Genomic DNA, 18597 nt, shown 5'->3' with positions numbered 1-18597 from the left:
ATTAAGGGTCAAAAAAGAAATTTGAGTAACGAATTATACTTTTTCATATAAGTTATTATATTTGATTAGCGTATTTTCGATTAATACACCCATTTTAAAAAATGCATTAGGTGCATTAATCGAGGGATTGCTGTATAATACTTTGTTTGGTTCTCCAGACTCCATGGAGATATTGTATATAAAAATATCTGAATAATAATAATCACTCAGATATTTTTGTAGTATATATGTTTTTATACACAGCTTACACTAATTATGCTATAATTTTATTTAATTAATTGTATACATAAAGTATACTTTAATTGCCTTTTCAAAATGTAACATAAAATGATAGTAAAAAATGAAAGTGGATGTTAATTACCTACCTAAAATAAGTTATTAGGAAAAATCTAGAACAGCAACTATAGAAGCACTATGCAGTTCATTAAGTAAATTCTCTTTTTTTCAGTCTGCCTAACACTCTTTTTTTGAATCTTTCACTTCTTGCTTTTTGTTTCTGAATTTTCTTCTCTCCTTTAGTCATGACAAATGTAACACACTATTTAAAAATAAAACAGATATAAATTAATAATGAGAAAAAAAAAACTAGTGGAATGAAACAAACAGGGAAAATATGTAAAAAATACTCACTTAAAAGAATAGCATAAATGACAATTTTCAAAAATACTTGGAATTAAAGAATACTAATAATTATTAATAATTTTTGTTTAATCCTTTATCCAAGTGTATGCAAACAAAATTTGCACCTGAAGTATCTTCAGGGACTGAGGCAATTTGTAGTAAAGGTGACCCAAGCTCTCATCACTCCTTGTCTCAGTAGCTCCCATAATGCAAAGCACATCTCCTTGAAGACATGTATAATGCTAGGCATTAAGGGAAGGGGCCACTACCCAGACCGGTTTCAACCTTAATGGAGGTCTCGCCAGTGGAAGCCAGACCAAGAAGTGGTGACACTAAGACAAAAAACCCTAATAGAAAGAAATATCAAATTAGCAGTAATAGAAACAAAGGAAAAATAAACAGTTTCAGAAGAAACAGATGATTACATCTATATCCACAGTGGAGTCAAAAAGGAGGAAAGAGCAAAAGCAAGAGTAATAATTTTTATTCACAAATCAATTTTAAAAAATATCACAAATTACAAATACTGGAGCAAGAGAATTCTAGACCTAAGATTACAAATAAGCCGTGGCTTCCTGACTATTGTTGGTGTCTATGCCCCATAAGAAGGAAGATAACATTGCCTTTTATTTAGATTTACAAAAAGTAAAAGATAAAATAAATGCAAGTGATTATCTGTTAATAATGGGAGATTTCAATGCCAAAGTAGGGAACATTCTACTAGGTACAAATATAGGAACAAATGGTGAAACAACATGCAATAGAAATGGATACAGACTTAGGGATTTTTCCACATATAATGACTTAAAAATTACTAATACTTTTTTCAAGCATAAATATTGCTAATTCAGTGGGAAACAAGAAACCTAAAAAGTGTATAATAGACTATATAATATAATAGCTAATAGGAAAACAACTAATATGATACTAGATAGCCAGGTATTTAGAAGTGCAAAAATTTTATTTATTTATTTGTATGGGGTTTTCCCCCCCCCGTTCCTCCACCGTCTCTTAGGACTGGTTGAGCCCTCCTAGTTAGGAATTACTTTTATGACCATAGATCCATGTGTGTTCACAGGGCCGGTTTTGCCTGTTCTGAGGGACGAAAAACTGGAGTTTCTGGGTGAAAAACCCTCCACCTCTGCATCAGACTGGATAACTCACTTTTTGTTGAAAGAGACCAGATAAAAGTTCCTCACATCACTAATGGGAATCGAACCCAGATCTTTCTGACCAAAGGGCTATGTCTATACCAACTGAGTTATGGAGGGTCTAGTGCAGAAATAGAATCTAATCATTATCACATACAAGGAAAATTAAGAATACTCCCAAGATGGTTTAAAATTAACCAAATCAGTTCTAAGAGAAATTTATTTTTATTATTCAGGCCTCCATGGAATCAAAAGACTCGTCGTGGGAGGTCCTTCCTAAGAAACACAAAGTCTATCAAGACTCATCAAGGGGAGGTCCCCACCCTAAGAAACACAAAGTCTATCATACCACTCCTTGAACTCATTGACCGTTCTCACCACTCCATCAGACAATGCATTCCATGGTTCAACCACCCTCCATGCAAAGAAACCACTCCTCACCCTCTTGCTCACAGTTTCCTTTCGTAACTTCCAGGGATGGCCTCTTGTCATCCCTCCTTCCCGCTGTTCAACCAAACAAAAGAACTCCCTAGTGTCAACCCTGTAACCACCTCTCAACATAATGCAAAGATAAACTCACCTCTCCTTCTCTCCACCAAACTCTACAGTCCACATTCCTTCAGCCGATCCTCATAACTATCATTGTACAGTCCTGAAACCATCTTTGTTATCCGCCTTTGTACCCTTTCCACAGTTAATTTATCCCCTTCAAATCCTGGGGACCAAATCTGAGAACAATAGTCCAAGTGTAGTCTGATCAGGGGCTTATACAACGGAATGATAACTATTTTATCTCTGCAGGTCAGTGTCCTTCTCGTTATTGCAGCAATCCTCTGTGTTACCTTCACCACCTTTGCAATATGTCCCCCTAAATTTCAGGTTTCTATCAATCATCAACCCCAGATCTCTTGTCTCCCCTACTTCCTCCAGTATAACTCCTCCCATAGAGTATGCAGTGTCCCATCAATGTTTCCCAAACCTCAAGACCTTACATTTTGCTGCATCAAACTGATACCCCCATTCATTTGCCCATCTATCTAGCTTATTCAAATCCTCTTGCAGGGTTGCCGCATCTGCACTATTACTAATAATCCTTCCCAGCTTCGCATCATCTGCAAACAACTGAATATCCCCTTGCAATTCACTGACAATGTCATTGATATAAAGGTTAAACAATATAGGTCCCAGTACTGAGCCCTGTGGGATCCCACTTGTAACCCTCTGCTTCCTTGAAACTGCACCACCATACACAACTCTCTGATACCTATCTGACAGCCAATCCTGAATCCAGTTGACCAATCTGACATCCAGACCCATGTGCTGCAACTTAAATATCAGCTTATCATGTGGCACCCTGTCAAATGCCTTCGCTGTCTAAAAAAATGGCAGTATATGCCTTTCCCTCATCTAATGCTCTTGTAACTTTATCATAAAAGGCTAGCATATTGCTAAAACAAGAGCGCCCCTTCACAAATCCATGTTGACTCTCACAGATAACATTACCCTCATCTGCCCAATGCTGTATACAGTCCTTCACTACTTTCTCCAAGCTCTTACTAACTACTGATGACACACAAACTGGCCTATAATTAGACACTTCCAGTCTGCTACTGCCTTTATGCAATGGCACTATCTTACCTTCCTTCCATTCCATGGGCACCTTTCCAGCAGCCAGACTTTCATTGAAAAGCCAGGTCAAAGGCACTGTCAGTTCCCCAGCACATTCTCTCAAAACTCATGGTGAAAAACCATGCAGTCCCACAGCTTTACTGACATCCAGAGTACTCAGTATTTGAAACACACTCTCCTCCTGTACCTCTAAACCTTGAATCTGCCCTATCCCTCTAGCATTAAAACTGACTCCTCTAGGATGAAATACTAGAGGAGTCAGTATTTCATACTATAATAAAGTGGTCATTGAACAATTCTACTATGTCTGCATCAGTCACTATATTCCCATTTTTATCCCACAATATCATTTCTCCTCCTACTGGCCACGTATCTAAAAAATTCCCTAGGATTTTCTTTGGATCTTAGGGCTAATCTCCTCTCATATTCCAGTTTCGTCTTCCTTACCATACTAGTCACTCTTCTGGGCTGTGTCTTATACTCTTCATGCATCTTCTCTTCTCGTCTTCTTATATCTCTTCCACAGCTTCTTTTCGCATGCAGTTCCTGTTTAATATTGTTTGTCATCCACTTTACTCCAAATTGTGTCCTCTTGTTCACTCATGGTATACAACTTACCATGGCTGCTAACAAATATTCTTTCATAATCTCCAGGAATCTTTTAGAGTTTAACTCTCTGATGATAAAAGTATCGACTACCTTTATTTGCAAAGAATAAATGGAAAATTAGAGCAAATAAAAGAAAATGATGATACAGAGATAGAATGGACTAATTTAAAAAATATATCAGTAAATGAAGCAACAGAATGCCTTGGAACAAAAAGTAAATGGAAGAGGAAAAAGGGAATAAGAAACTGGGATGAAAATATTAAAGCAATAATCAAAGACAAGAAAGAGGCATATAAACAATATGTTCTTTTGGATAAACACAAAATCAATAGAAGTGAAAATTAATTATAAATACAAAAGAGCAATAGCAAAAAACAAGCATACCAAAAAAAAAAAGAATAGAGGAACATGGAATAATTGGAAAGAGATTTAACAGTGAAGAGACCAAATACATACAAAATTCTAAGGAATATGAATAAGGAGGTAAAAGAAAAGGTGAAAGTTAAAATAATCAAAGAGAAAACCTGGCTGGACTTCTTCCAAAACTTATGGCAAGATAGTAACGAATCTAAAACTGACATAATGCTGACTACTAACTATACAGTGAAAGAAATAACATTACAAGAAATCCAATGCAATACAGCAAAGCAAATTAGGAAAATCCAGTGGAGAAGATGGAATAAATATATAACTTATAAAATATGCAGGCATCCTATTTATCAAATGACTTAAATTTATTTAACAACATCTAGCAGCAAGGAAAAATCCCAGAAAGTAGGAATAAGGCAATTATCATCCTAATGTACAAAAAAGGTGATAAGTGCAACTATGAAAACTACAGAGGAATAAGTCTTCTAAATACTGGTTATAATTTATATGCACTAATATTAAATTCAAAACTTAAATCACAAACTTTGTGAAGAACAAAATGGTTTCCAAAAAGGACAATCGTGCATTGATCCAGCTTTTACATTAAAAATCTTAATGGAAAAACATTACAAATTTACAAGAAACACACATAGCATTTGAAAGAGTCTTAAGGAACAAACTGTGGACCATACTCAAGAATCTAAACATTCCAAATCAGCTGCTTGCTGCAATAACTAAAAGAATCCATACATTGTAAGAATCCAGAAAAAGTTGCGGAGTGGAAATCAATAAACAGACAGGTTCATCAAGGATGCCCGATGTCACCAGTTTTATTTAATATCTATATAGATGAAATAGTAAATAAATGGAATAAAAATATAAAACCAGATCGTGGAAATATACTTAATACCCTTTTGTTTGCATATGACCAGATAATCATAGCAAAAAAGTGAAGATAAACTCTAAAGATCAATATATGCTTTAAACATAAGTGTGCAAAAAAAAAAAAAAAAATTTCGAATGCACATATCAACAGACAATACAAAAATCGTAGCTTTTAAAAGAGACCATCTCCAATCAGAAGTAAAATCATGAAAATAAAAGTTTAGAACAAATTAACTGCTTCAAATACTATGGATGTGCTGTATCATATACAAAAGAAGCTGATACTGACATCACACTTTCTAAAGATAACAGGAATGATGAATAATATTTTCAAACCTAATGAAGTTCAAAAGCATAAAATTAAGAGTTTATAAAGTTTAAATAAGACCTTCTTTCTCTTCTACTGTACAGAAGTGAATTATGAAGCAGAAAAAAGAATAGAAACTGGAGAAACTAAATTCCTGAGAAGGACAGTAGGCTATATTCTCTGGGACACAAAAAAGCACAGAAATACATAAAGAACTAAAAATAGACTCAGTATTGAACCAAATATATGAATATAAAAAGAATGGACAGTTCAAGACCCCAAAAAATTACTTCAATACCACCCAGTTGGAGGATAGAGAAGCCAGGGACGACCAAGAAAAAGATGGAATGAGACCAGAACAGGCCACTGGGCCTAAATCCCTGAAGGGATGATGACGATGAGAGACCATTAAAATCTTCACACGAAACCATACAAAAGGAAAGCATTTTACTGTTATTGATACATAAGAGTTATAGCGCAAAACTAAAATCAGCTTTAATTGTTAAAGTTATTCAGAGAAAGGTTATTAAATATCTGTTATTTGTTCATAGCCAAACAACATCTGAAACTATAAAAGTTCTGAATAAGAAACTAAATGTAAGAATAACTAAAGACAGAAATTTCCCTTCTTTCCAGGTAAGATTTATGCAAGAATTTCTGAGATGATGTTAAGAAAAATTGTCAGAGAGAAGGATGCAGAAAAACAAGACGAATTTAGGACAAATAGGTACTATTCAGGATCAGATCACAATGAAAATCACCAATAAAAAGACTAAAATTATGAAAATATGCAGGAAAATGATAACACAGGCCTGCAACATTCGAGTCATGAAAAGTTGTCTGGAAACTATTAACTGTTTCTGATTTATTTTTGACCACTGATTTCAAATATCTCTTCCATTTTTCTCTATCACATAAGGATTTTTCACAAAATGGATCTCAATATTACAGTAAAATAGCTTTAAAACACATAAGTAAAATAACACTATTTAAAATTTTCTGTAAACATTTTTGGAATGAAGGTATTGGAAAAAAACTTTTTAATTAAAGATTAATCTTTAGTACATATTTTATATTTTGTTATGGTATCTTTTTTTCTTTTTCCTTCAAAGTTTCGTTTCTAAAGCTTTTCTGTGAAATACTTTTCCCAGGTTGTCTGTGCAACATCCAGCAATAGTCCACCATCATGTTGATATTCCACCTGCCCTGATACCTTCTTTCTTGATGTCTTGGTAGAATCACTCTGCTTACTCTTCACTGACAGTTTCCAAATTCTCAGGAAAGTAGTCTAAATGAGCCCTTTTAAGCTCATGGAGCATCCCAAATCCTTGAATTTCTGTAGCATGTCTTCCACAATCATTTTATAGTTGAGGTCCTTGTGATTTCCTAAAAATTTGGTCACGACCTCTTTCAAAGCTTTCCATGCTTCTTTTTCAACAATTGCCATTTTTTCTTCAAACAGTTTATCCTTCATAAGCTTCCTGATGTCTGGACGACCAATAAAAATATCTTCTTTCAATTTTGCTGTAGATAATCCCGGAAATTCTGCACAGATGTATTTAAAACACTCTCCTTCTTTCGACAAAGCTTTGATAAATTGCTTCATCGATCCCAGCTTTATGTGAAGCAGGGGTAAAAGGATTTTTTTTCGAGCAACCAAAGTTTCATGTAACACATTTTTACTTCCAGGTTCTAATGTGACTCTTTCTGGCCATTCCTTCTTGATCCAATGTTGCTCTCGATCTCAGCTGTCCCACTCACACAAAAAGCACAGGTATTTGGTGTATCCTCTTCATTGTCCCAAAATCATAGATATGACTTTAAGATCACTGCATACTGTTCATCCATGATCATTGCACTTAAAGTTTGCTGAAAATGAAAGCTAAATTTTCCTATCGTTGTTTCAAATGCACAGAATGTTCTACTGGTACTGAAGCCAACTTATTGTAACTATGGAGAAGCACAGCTTTGAGGTTTCTTTTTTTGAGGAATCGATAAACAACCTCCAATCGATGACTTCATATTTTACGTTGAATTTGCTTATCAGTCCAGGAATATCGCTACTGTAAACTAAATCACCTCCCTCTGAAAAGTAAGGAAGAAAATATCTTTCTCTATATCTAAACCATGAGAAAGAAGTGCCAGGGGCTAACAAATTCTTTTTGTTTAGTCTCAAGTCCACCAGTTCTGCAGATTCCTTAGGAAGACCCAAATCTCTGACAAAGTCATTTTAAATTAGTCTGTGAAAAAAGTTCAGGTGGGCCACTATCTTTGTATTCGTCATCATTGAAATCTTCAACTTCTTCGTTTGAATCGCTGCTTAGTGGTTCTTCTAAAATTTGTAAAAGTGTTGGCACTGGTATTTCAGGATCAGTGCCAACACTGAGCATATTGCAGATGGTAAATTAGGATAGGAAATGCCTTTTTTATTTTTCACATTAAAACCTCGAACATTCAAAGAACAGAAGTAACAGTCATTGGTATGGTTGTGGGGTTACCCACCATACCGTGGGAATTCCAAAACGGAAAGATTTTTGTTCTCCTTTTGACCACCTTCTGAGTTCTTCCACACAAATGGAACCTACTATATGTCAGGGGTGTTTAACCCGTTGATCGCGGAGCGATTTTTGGTCGATCTTGTGTGTATTCCTCCTTACTTACAAATTTAATTAAAACTGAAAACATATTTTATTTATCATTATTTTGTATTATTTTTAATTCGCTTTAAGTGTATTGCTATTGTTTATTTATTTTTTGTTAAAATTGTCAAATCAGTAATTTTTTTATAAGTCCAGGTAAATGAATTAATTTGGATCAGTGGAAGTCAAACAGCGAGTCAATTGAATACGATTATAAGCAAAGTGTAAAAATTCGATTGTAGCTTAAATATTAAATATTCCAAAGCATATTACATCGATTTTTTACTTAGGTTAAGTCCCATGTGAATATTGTAAAAAAATAAACTTTGTTTGTCTCGGTATAGTTTGTGATTAACTCTTTTGAAGCTAACTGTATATACTGCTTTAATAAGAATATGTTAGAGTGTTAAAAACAAAGCTGTACATGGCAGCATTAGAAAGATTGTTATTGAAACTTGTATATATGAAAAAGGCTTGCAGACTCTAAGTGTAAACATCTCCGAAGTCAGTCAGAAAGAATTCAAACAACTTTCTGATGGCCGGCAACTTACAATCAAAAGAAAGCGGAGGAGAATAAAAGGCGTACCGAACTTGAAACTTAGATGAAAGACTCATACCAATTCTTTGGGGGTTGCAAACTTCATGCAAGGTCTCAGAGGAGGCCTAATAAAAAGGGACTAAAGCAGGCAGAAGAGGTCCTGGTTCCAGAATTGCTGTCAGAGAGGAGGCCGCCCGGTTCAGAGTTGCCGTCAAAGAGACTGCCCGGATCCACGTTGCTTGAGAGAAGAGTTTCTCGCTTCCAGAAAGGAGCTTCTCGGTTCGAGACGTCGCTGGAGAGAGACTAGTTCTAGGCCACAGACAAGGTTCCAAATTGCCGAAAGGAAGAGTTCCAATTGCCGAAGAAAAGTTCCAGGCCAGGTTAACGTCAGACATTCACTAGTGTGTTGTGTTTTCATTACAATTTGATGAATCAAACGACTTCACTGATATTGCTCAGTTAATGATATTTATTCGCATGGTACTTCAAGATTATTCAAGCAAAGAAGAACTTTTGAAAATTATACCATTATTGGGAAGTACTAGGGGAGGAGACATTTTTTTGGCATTTGATGAATTTGTGAAACAACACAAACTTCTGTCTATTACTACTGATGGTGCTCCTGCAATGATAGGTAATAAATCAGGCTTCATTTCATTATGTAAAAACGATGACAAATATCCAGATTTTTTTTAACGTACCATATATTATTCACCAACAAGTACTGTGTAGTAAAAGATTAAACACAAAAGATGTTTTGGATATTACATTTAAAATTCTAAATTCTGTTCGAGGAAAAGCCCTGCAAAGGCAGCCATTTAAATTACAGGCTGATGACGATAGGGAACTTCTGTTGTACGATAATGTTCGCTGGCTCAGCAGAAGTCAATTTTTAGAAAGATTTCTTGTATTAATTAACAATATAAAAAATTTTCTTGATGAAAAAGGAGATATTTATCCACAATTGAGTGATAAAAGATGGTTGTTACACTTATCATTTTTAGTAGATTACGAAATTAAGCAATTTAAATTTAGAGTTACAAGGTAGAGATAAAAATTTAATTGACATGTTAAGTTCAATAAAAACTTTCCAACAATACTTACTTTTATTAAAGAAAAATATAAATGACCATGAATTTAGACATCTCCCATATTTATTAAATTTTTTTGAACAAAATCAAGAAATGCTTCGCTATGATTTAAAAGATTTTATTCGTAAAATAGAATTAGTTGAGGAAGAAATAAATTCAAGATCTAAAGATTTTAATAAAACTGAAATGATTGTATCTTTTATCAATAATCCATTTCAAGAAAACTTGAACATCACAGAAATTTCAAATAAAATTAGTGGGCTGTTTGATATAAACCAAGCTGAAGTAGAACTTGAGATAATAAACATTCAGACATTTACATTTAAAATCAATAAACAATGAAGTCATTTAGAAGTATGCACATCAAAAATTCCCAATATTAACTGATATTGCGCGAAAAATTCTGTCGTGTTTCGGATCGACATACTTGTCAGAATCCGCTTTTTCAAATATGACCGTCATAAAAAATAAATTAAGAAACCAAATTACAAATGATCATTTGGATGATTGTCTGCGATTGGCCACTTCTTCATACAACTTGACTATGAAAATATTGCGAGGTCCAAACAATACCAAATTTCACATTAACTTTTTTTTTTTTTTTAATCAACCAGCATTTCCTATAACTTGTGAGTTTGTAATCAATCTGTTGTTTTTTCTAACTTTGGTTTTCCAAAATAGAGAAATAAATATTTTATTCCAATTTTTTTTTTGTTGTTGTATTAAAATAATTAAAAGTGATAAATAAATTTTTAAATACACAAATAAAGTTTTTAGTTGTGCATTTTTTTTTTAGTTGTTTATTTGTGCGTAATCAGATATCAGGTTGGGCGAACATGATCTATATAAGAGAGTAGATCGCCGAATAACTTTTTATAGAAAAGTAGCTCGAGTAGTAAAAAAGGTTGAACACCACTGCTATATGCAGTGCCCATGGCTTATCTAAGTCGCCAAGTTTCATCCCAAAATACGCATAGTACACTTTTTTCAAGAAATCTGTAATGTTTCTTCATTGTTTTTTTACCACTAGTTCCCCGCATATGTAGCAGAAAATGTTAGGCGAATTTTTGCAACCTCTTGAAGCCATTGCAAACACCACTTAAAACACAGTTAAATGAATTTTAACGAATGATCAACACTATTACACTATTACATAATATTATTATTATTACGTAAAAACATTAAAAAAAACGCAAACACATTAAATTAAATCTGCATGCTAACTTCGAATATATGCCACCTTTCAGAAATATGATAACCTTAGTTGAACTTTAGTCATTGACTAAAGTTCAACTAAAGAATCCCACAAGAAAATGTATCTGTGACAACAGGAAAGTCATCCGTTATCTCGGTGAATCAGATTCAAAGTAGACACCTGCACTTTTATATGCATTCCTCCCTCCCTCTCCTATCTTAAGAATGAGAAGTTTCATGGAAATTTCTTTATTCATAAAAAGGCACTTCAAAAAAGCACTTATGCAACTAATTAGCTGTAAATAAAGGAGAATGAAAATAAATACCAATGTGCTGAATTTAAATCTAAATACTACTAATAAAAACGAAAAATTAGAAATTGGGTAAAATTGGTGGGTGATGGAATTTTTTTACTTTTTTTTTTCAGAACTCAGCACCTAAAAATCTATAAGAATCAATTATTACTTCTCAGACAACTTTTCCATCGCAGACCTGTGTAATCATCATCTTCATGCTGAATGAAGTTACAGAACAAGTAAAACATTTCATTCACTTAAGGTACAATTTTAAGTGAAGATGGCATTAAATATAGAAATTGACAACAGAATAAACAAAGTTGCTATAGTGGAGGAGTCAGTTGATAAAATTTATATGGAATAGGAGAGAAATTAGCCAAAACCCTAAACTAGCTATATAGAAGATAGTGTTCAAAGCAATTTTAACTTACGGAGCTGAGAAAGCTGAGGTAGAAATAAAACACTTGATCACAGACTGGAGACCACAGATATGAGAGTTCTGAAAAAGATTATGGGAATGAACAGATGACAGCAATGGCAGAATCATATTAAAACTGAAGATATTAGGGAGGAACATGTTCACCTTGTTAGCATTCAGGAATGTCTTATCAGAGTTTATCTAAGATGGTGTAGTCTTTGCTTTCATTACCAGTTTTAAAAAAAGTTATCAAAAAGAAACTATACCTCTGTTCTACCAATGTACTTAGAATTTCCATCATGATTGACTACAGTTACCACATTCTAGCAAAAGTATGTTTAACACATGCTTTACATAAAATTATCTTTTAACTGGATGCATTATAGGTAGCTCTAAGGACTTTAAGCTTTGCTAGGTTATTACTATTATTACGGGCAACTCCAGGGAGTCATTAGACTCATCGAGGGAGGCCCCAAATCATATTCATCACAACTATTTGTCATTCATACAGTATCTATCATACCTCGCCTTAAACTCATTCACTGTCACAGCATCCACCACAGACTCAGGGAGCGCATTCCACTCATTCACTACTCTAAAAGTAAAGAACCCAGCTCTAACACCTTTACTAACCACACTTTTGCCCAGTTTCCATGGATGTCCCCTAGTCCTCCCACAACCAGCCCTGTTCTCAAAAATATCTTCTGAATTAATTTTATAGAAACCCTTCAGTAATTTGAATGTCTCAATCATATCTCCCCTCCTCCGCCTATCAACCAATTTTTGCAACCCACAAATCCTCAACCTGTTCTCATACGGTTCATTCCACAGACCTGCTATCATCTTGGTCACTCGCCTCTGGATCCTCTCCACCTCCTCCCCATCAAGAAGAAACCTAGGTGAGCAAATCTGAGCACAGTAGTCTAGATGGGGTCTCATCAAGGTTCGATACAGAGGAACAATAACCTGCTTGTCTCTGCTTGTCAATGTATTCTTCAGCAACCAAGTGATTTGATGAGCTGTTTTGGTCACTTTTGCAATGTGTCCCCTAAATTTCAATTCCTTATCTACCAACACTCCTAAATCTCGTGCCTCATCAATTTCCTGGAGCACGGTTCCACCAATGCAGTAAACTGCCGCTAATCTTTTCACCCCAAAATGCATAACCTTACATTTTGCCACATTAAACTGACATCCATTCTCCTTAGCCCAGACCTCCAATCTATCCAAATCATCCTGCAAAATTTTGACGTCATCTGCATTCACTATTGCCCTACCCAACTTCGCATCATCCGCAAACAAATGAACTGTTCCTCTCAGATCATTTCCTATATCATTTATGAACAAATTAAACAGCAGTTGTCCAAGAACAGATCCTTGTGGCACACCACTAGTCACAGGCCGTCTTGTGGACTCTACTCCCGAGTAAACCACTCTCTGATATCTCTCCGTCAACCACCCTCCTATCCATCTCACCAACCCTATGTCCATTCCCATATGCCGCAATTTACTGATTAGAATTCCATGTGGAATCCTATCAAAGGCCTTGGCAAGGTCCAGTAGAATCACCGTAAACCCATTACCCTTATCCAGTTCAGCCGTCACTGTGTTATAATACGTGAGCAAGTTACTGAGGCATGACCTACCCTTCACAAAACCATGCTGTCCCCGATACAGTATCCCATTTTCTTCTATCCAATCTTGTATTTTCCTCTTGACTATTTTCTCTAAGACCTTGACAATGATTCCTGATATGCTAATCGGTCGGTAATTCACAACAGTAGTCCTGGAACCACCTTTATGCAGTGGAACTATTTTCCCCTCTTTCCACCCGCTCGGGACTAACCCAGACCCGAGACTCAAATTAAACAAAATGGTCAAGGGTACTGACAATTCTTTAGCTGCTTCTCGTACAACACGAGCTGGTATACCATCCAATCCCACAGATGTATTGACATTGAGGTTATGCAATAGACTACTCACCTCCACTTCATTAACCTCAATTCCCGTATAATCTACTGGTTTATTCGTTTCTGCAATGTCACCACCTGGATGATATACTTTTGCAAAGTGCTCACTCAGTAACTCAACTATCTCAACTGATTCAGTTACCTCCCTACCATCGGCATTCTTTAAAATCAATCTGCCATGTACATTTTTCCTTTTACTTGCTACATATCTAAAAAACTGTTTAGGATTCTCTTTAGCATGCATGGCCAATGTTCTTTCGTAATCTTTTTTGCTTTTCTTACCACACTCGTCACCCTTTCTGGCCTGCGCTTTATACCGTTCATGTGCCTGCCGGTCACCCTTCTCCTTAAATTCCCTCCATAGTTGTTTCTTTTTTTGCAACTCAAGCTTAATGGTGTTATTCATCCATTTAACCCCTACTTGATTTATTATTCGGACTCTAGGTATACAGTCAGCCATTGCTTCATGCAAGCACTTCTTAACTACCTCCCATGCACTATCAACTTCTAGTCCTTGCAGTTGTACATGCCATGGCACTGAACCAATCAAACTCCTAAGCTTGTCATACTTTCCAGCCCGATAATTCCACATATACCGTGTCTTAATTGAAAATTCTACACCTTTAGCCACCTCCCAAGTTAAGACCCTATGATCACTCTCACCGATTGGTGGCAATGTGGTCATATTTGTTACAGCCAAATCCTCAGATGTAATTACTAGGTCAAGCACTCTCTGACCCCTAGTATTTTCCATTACATGCTGTCGCAGATAGTTATCCCTTAATAACCGCATAAAATCCAGTTCCTTCCTCCCATGTGTCCTCTCCTCACTCCAATCAATGCGACCATAGTTGAAATCTCCCATAATAATCACCCTCCTTCCACCCATTTCTTCTGTTTGCTTGTGCATACTGTCACCACCATCTTTTCCATCACCTGGTCTATAGCAGCACCCAATTGTATATTTAGTTCTGCTAGCCACAATCTCACACCAAATGGTCTCAAATGTGCTCTTTTCTCTATCCTGCAATTCAACTTCTATTCTCCTTGGCTGGAGTTCATCAGCTATCATCAACAATACTCCTCCCCCCATTTTATTCTCTCTGTCATTCCTGAACACACTATACCCATCACATTCAATCCCACTAGTTATATCATCTACAGTCAGCCATGTTTCACTAATACCTATAACCTGTGGTCTGGAAGTGCCAACCATGGCCAAAAACTCTTCCTTCTTGTTCCTAATACTCCTAGTATTAGTGTACATGAATTTAAGACCCCCATTAGCCCCAACCCTACCTTGATGCCTTATATTAACTATCCCACTCAGATTTGTTGTCCTTATTTGCTCTGGCATATTATATTCATTCTTACATTCAACTGCCTCCATAAGGACTGTATCTCTACTCCCCCCCCCCCTAACAAATCTAGTTTCCCTGAATTTGCACATCCACTACATTCAGCAACACTTTCTCAAGTCTTCTTACACCGTAACAATTCAAATGCAAGCCATCCATCTTATATAGATCCTTTCGCCCATCGAACTCACTCCACACATCCACAAATTCCACACCACTCGTCATACATAACCCACGCATAAAGTCATTTGCAATTATAGCCCTCCTTTTAAACATTTCACTGTCATACCGTGGCAAAAGACCAATCATTATAACTCTCTCACTCTTTTCTTTTGCTACCTCAAACAATTCATTCAGGTCTTCTAAAATTTCCATTTTATCTCCTTTCAAATCATTCGTACCTGCCACAACAATCATTTCTTTCACCCTTTCCTTTTGCTCTCTAATAGACTCAGTTACGTCCTTTATGGTCGCACCAGGTTGGTACGATTTTGTCAAATCCTCTACTAACACACCTCGTACTAACGAGTCTCCATACAGCACTCTATCCTTCATTTTGTTCATGTTCACATTCATACGCCTATTTTTCCTGTAATACCTTTTATTATTGGTTGGTTCATTCAGTCTACTTTTGTTCATGCACTCTAGCTGCTGTTTTGCTCTTTCTATCGCACTATTCAACAACGCAATCTCACTCAATGCATCTATCTCATCTTTTTTGTTCTCTGAGAAACCATTTATACTATCATTCACACTCTCACAATTTTCATGTATAACCTTGCCGTTTCTTGTCATATCCCTATTTCCTTCATTCTGAAGGTTGAAAAAAATATCACACTCACGATCCGAAATACACTTTAATTCCGCATTCTCCCTACATTTTCTACACACATTCAATCCTTTATTATCATCTAACCACACTCCGACCGCACTCCGCAAAGCGTACATTTCACAGCTAGTACACTGACTCATTTCTTTTATGCTACCGTTCTTTGATAACGATGGCGAACCTTCATTACTGGCCGCCATTTTCCTTCGAACAGGTGCCATATTTATCTGTAACGTGTTTTGTCAAATTATACGTTATAACACACCAAAAATAGACGCTCTAAAATACGCAAGGCAAACAAAACAAAACAAAACTACACAATATTAAGTAATTTGTATCGATAACTGAAAATTATACTTATCTTATCTGGAGCTTGCACGAACACTACACATTACGAATTCATCTAGCGGCGACTTCCCGACATAGATTATGTTATAAAACACTTTAGTACACTAACCACGCTAATAAAGCTCCAATAATATACCAAAATTAAACACTTAAGTCCATTAAATTGAATCCAAAACACCAATAAATCAACAAAAACACAAATCTCTCAGGAGCTCTCCGATAGCACGTCCGTTCACCAGCTAGCCTCGACACAGGTTCATGCAAATAAATGAACATCACAAACACACTAAGGTTCAATGATTCAAACTTCACAAAAAAAAAGTCTAGAAAGAGTATGCACTTATTTCTTCAGGTGCTTATGATCTATGCTAAGCTCTTTCTTTGGAAGATATCCTCTGGTTATCTTCCAAAGTGCCAAAAGACAAAGCTGACCAAGGAGTCTCTCTTTTGCTATACCCAATATTTCACATTAATGCTTCTCCCAGTCATCTGACAATGAGAAAAAAATTGAGCAATTGATACCAAAAATAGTTAGTTAAAACAGTCGCTATAGCTGTCCTCAAATCCTATGTTCCGGAACTGATCTCCTGTCTGTCAGTTTACAGATCATACCCTGTGCTATAGTTATGTATCATGCAACCTGGAAATCAGTATGTATTTGTATTTCACACACATTAAAAATGAAAAATCTGTATACATTCCAACTATTGGCCTATTGCTCTTGCTTCAGTTCTCTCAAAATAGAATGTGGAAATGTACTAACAGTTGCTCCATAAATTTGGAGAAATCAAATTGTTATTCTCAATATTTTCAGTTTAGTTCAAGTCTGGCACAAAAGTCTCTTGAGTAAGCATTCAGCATATGATCCTCCTCATGCATGGTAATGGTCAAATTTTCTCTCTGTTAATATGCAAGGATGGTTGCCATTTTGTTCTCACCAATGTTCAAGTTGCCAACATTCTTTCAGCTTACTCCTTTCTCCCTTCCCCATCCTCCTCTTTTATACATCAGTGATATGTCATGATTTTCCAAACTAATTCATAGCTGTGCAAATAACATCACTATGTACTTCTTATTCCAGAAATGCTGTAATGAACAGAACACGAGTGTGGTCTGAAAAGTTCTCAGCCGAACAATGAAAAAACTAATTTATAATTTCAATTTTTTTTTATTTTTCAGCATAATCTAATAATACATTTAATAATAAGACTAATACATTTATTCCAGTGCCATTAACCTGTTCCTGTAGCATTTCTCAGTAAGATCTGCAAAATACCCTTCTACAGCAGCAATCACCTCTTGATTCGAAGAAAAATGCTGACCAGCGAGGAAAAGTTTTAGTTTGGGGAAGAGATAGAAGTCAGAGGGAGCCAAATCTGGGGAATAGGGTGAATGTTCCAACAATATCATAGTGCAGATCTCTTAATTTTCCCATTGCCAAAATACTTTTGTAAGCAGGTGCATTGTCTTGATGAAAGATGATTTTTTCTTCAGCAAACCAGGTCTTTTCTCGCGAATTTTTTCATCTAGTCAAGTTAAAACATCGGAATAATATTCCCTGGTTATTGTTTTACACTTTTCAAGATAATTAATAAACAAAATGCCATTAAAATCCCAAAACACCGATGCCATGACCTTTCCTGCTGGTGGAACCAACTTTGTCTTCTTTGGTGCTGAACAACCGGCTCTGTCCACCGTTTTGACGATTCTGGTGGGTAATGGTGAATCCACAGTAATAAATCAATGCACAAAATAAGTTTATTCTTGTTAAAATGCTCCATGCCTGTTCAGAAATTTTCATGCAAATGAATTTTTGATCTGCTGTGAAGCATGGCACCCATCTTGTGCAAAGCTTTTTCATATGCAATTCTTCATGCAAAATATATCCTATATGTTCTTTTGAAATGCCTATAATCTCAGCAATTTCATGCACTTTCACTCACTGGTCATCCAATACCATATCGTGCACTTGATCAATGATTTCTGGTGTTGTTACACTTTTGGACATCCTTCAGATGGATCATCTTCAAGGCTGGTACAGTCACATTTAAACTCAGCAGCCCATTTCTTAATTGTCAAAAACGAAGTAGAAGGCTGCCCATAAACTTTTATGAACTTTGAATGAATTTCTTTTGGCATTAAAACTTCTACAAAGAATTTCATAACCGCATGATACTCAATTTTATCCATTTCAAGGGATACAGACAACACTTTTGCTTCAGACAGCTGTATAAAACAAACTACTTGATAGAATGACTTACAATTTTACATGGATGCTTATGACAGATGTACCAACTTAGAAAAAAAATCTTTCCGATAGTGTTGCCATCTATGGTCGAGACACT

General features: G+C 35.7%; 1 protein-coding gene across 4 annotated transcripts in view; it reads right to left on the bottom strand.

Moving 5' to 3' along the window:
- The window catches only part of LOC150104753 (structure-specific endonuclease subunit SLX4-like), a 142409-nt gene that overhangs the window by 37123 nt on the left and 86689 nt on the right, over positions 1-18597 (bottom strand). For all 4 annotated transcript variants that reach the window (XM_090395333.1, XM_090395335.1, XM_090395334.1 and 1 more), the window contains exon 4: positions 366-538. In XM_090395333.1, the coding sequence (XP_090251459.1) occupies positions 425-538 (114 nt within the window). In that variant the 3' untranslated portion in view covers positions 366-424. The remainder of the gene's footprint in view (positions 1-365; positions 539-18597) is intronic.

Source organism: Typopeltis vanoorti, chromosome 7 (assembly GCF_054136105.1).
Source record: "Typopeltis vanoorti isolate ZY-2024b chromosome 7, IOZ_Tvanoo_1.0, whole genome shotgun sequence".
NCBI lineage: Eukaryota > Metazoa > Arthropoda > Arachnida > Uropygi > Thelyphonidae > Typopeltis > Typopeltis vanoorti.
The sequence above is the reverse complement of the archived record's forward strand: the minus strand, read 5'-3'. Positions and strand labels throughout refer to the sequence as shown.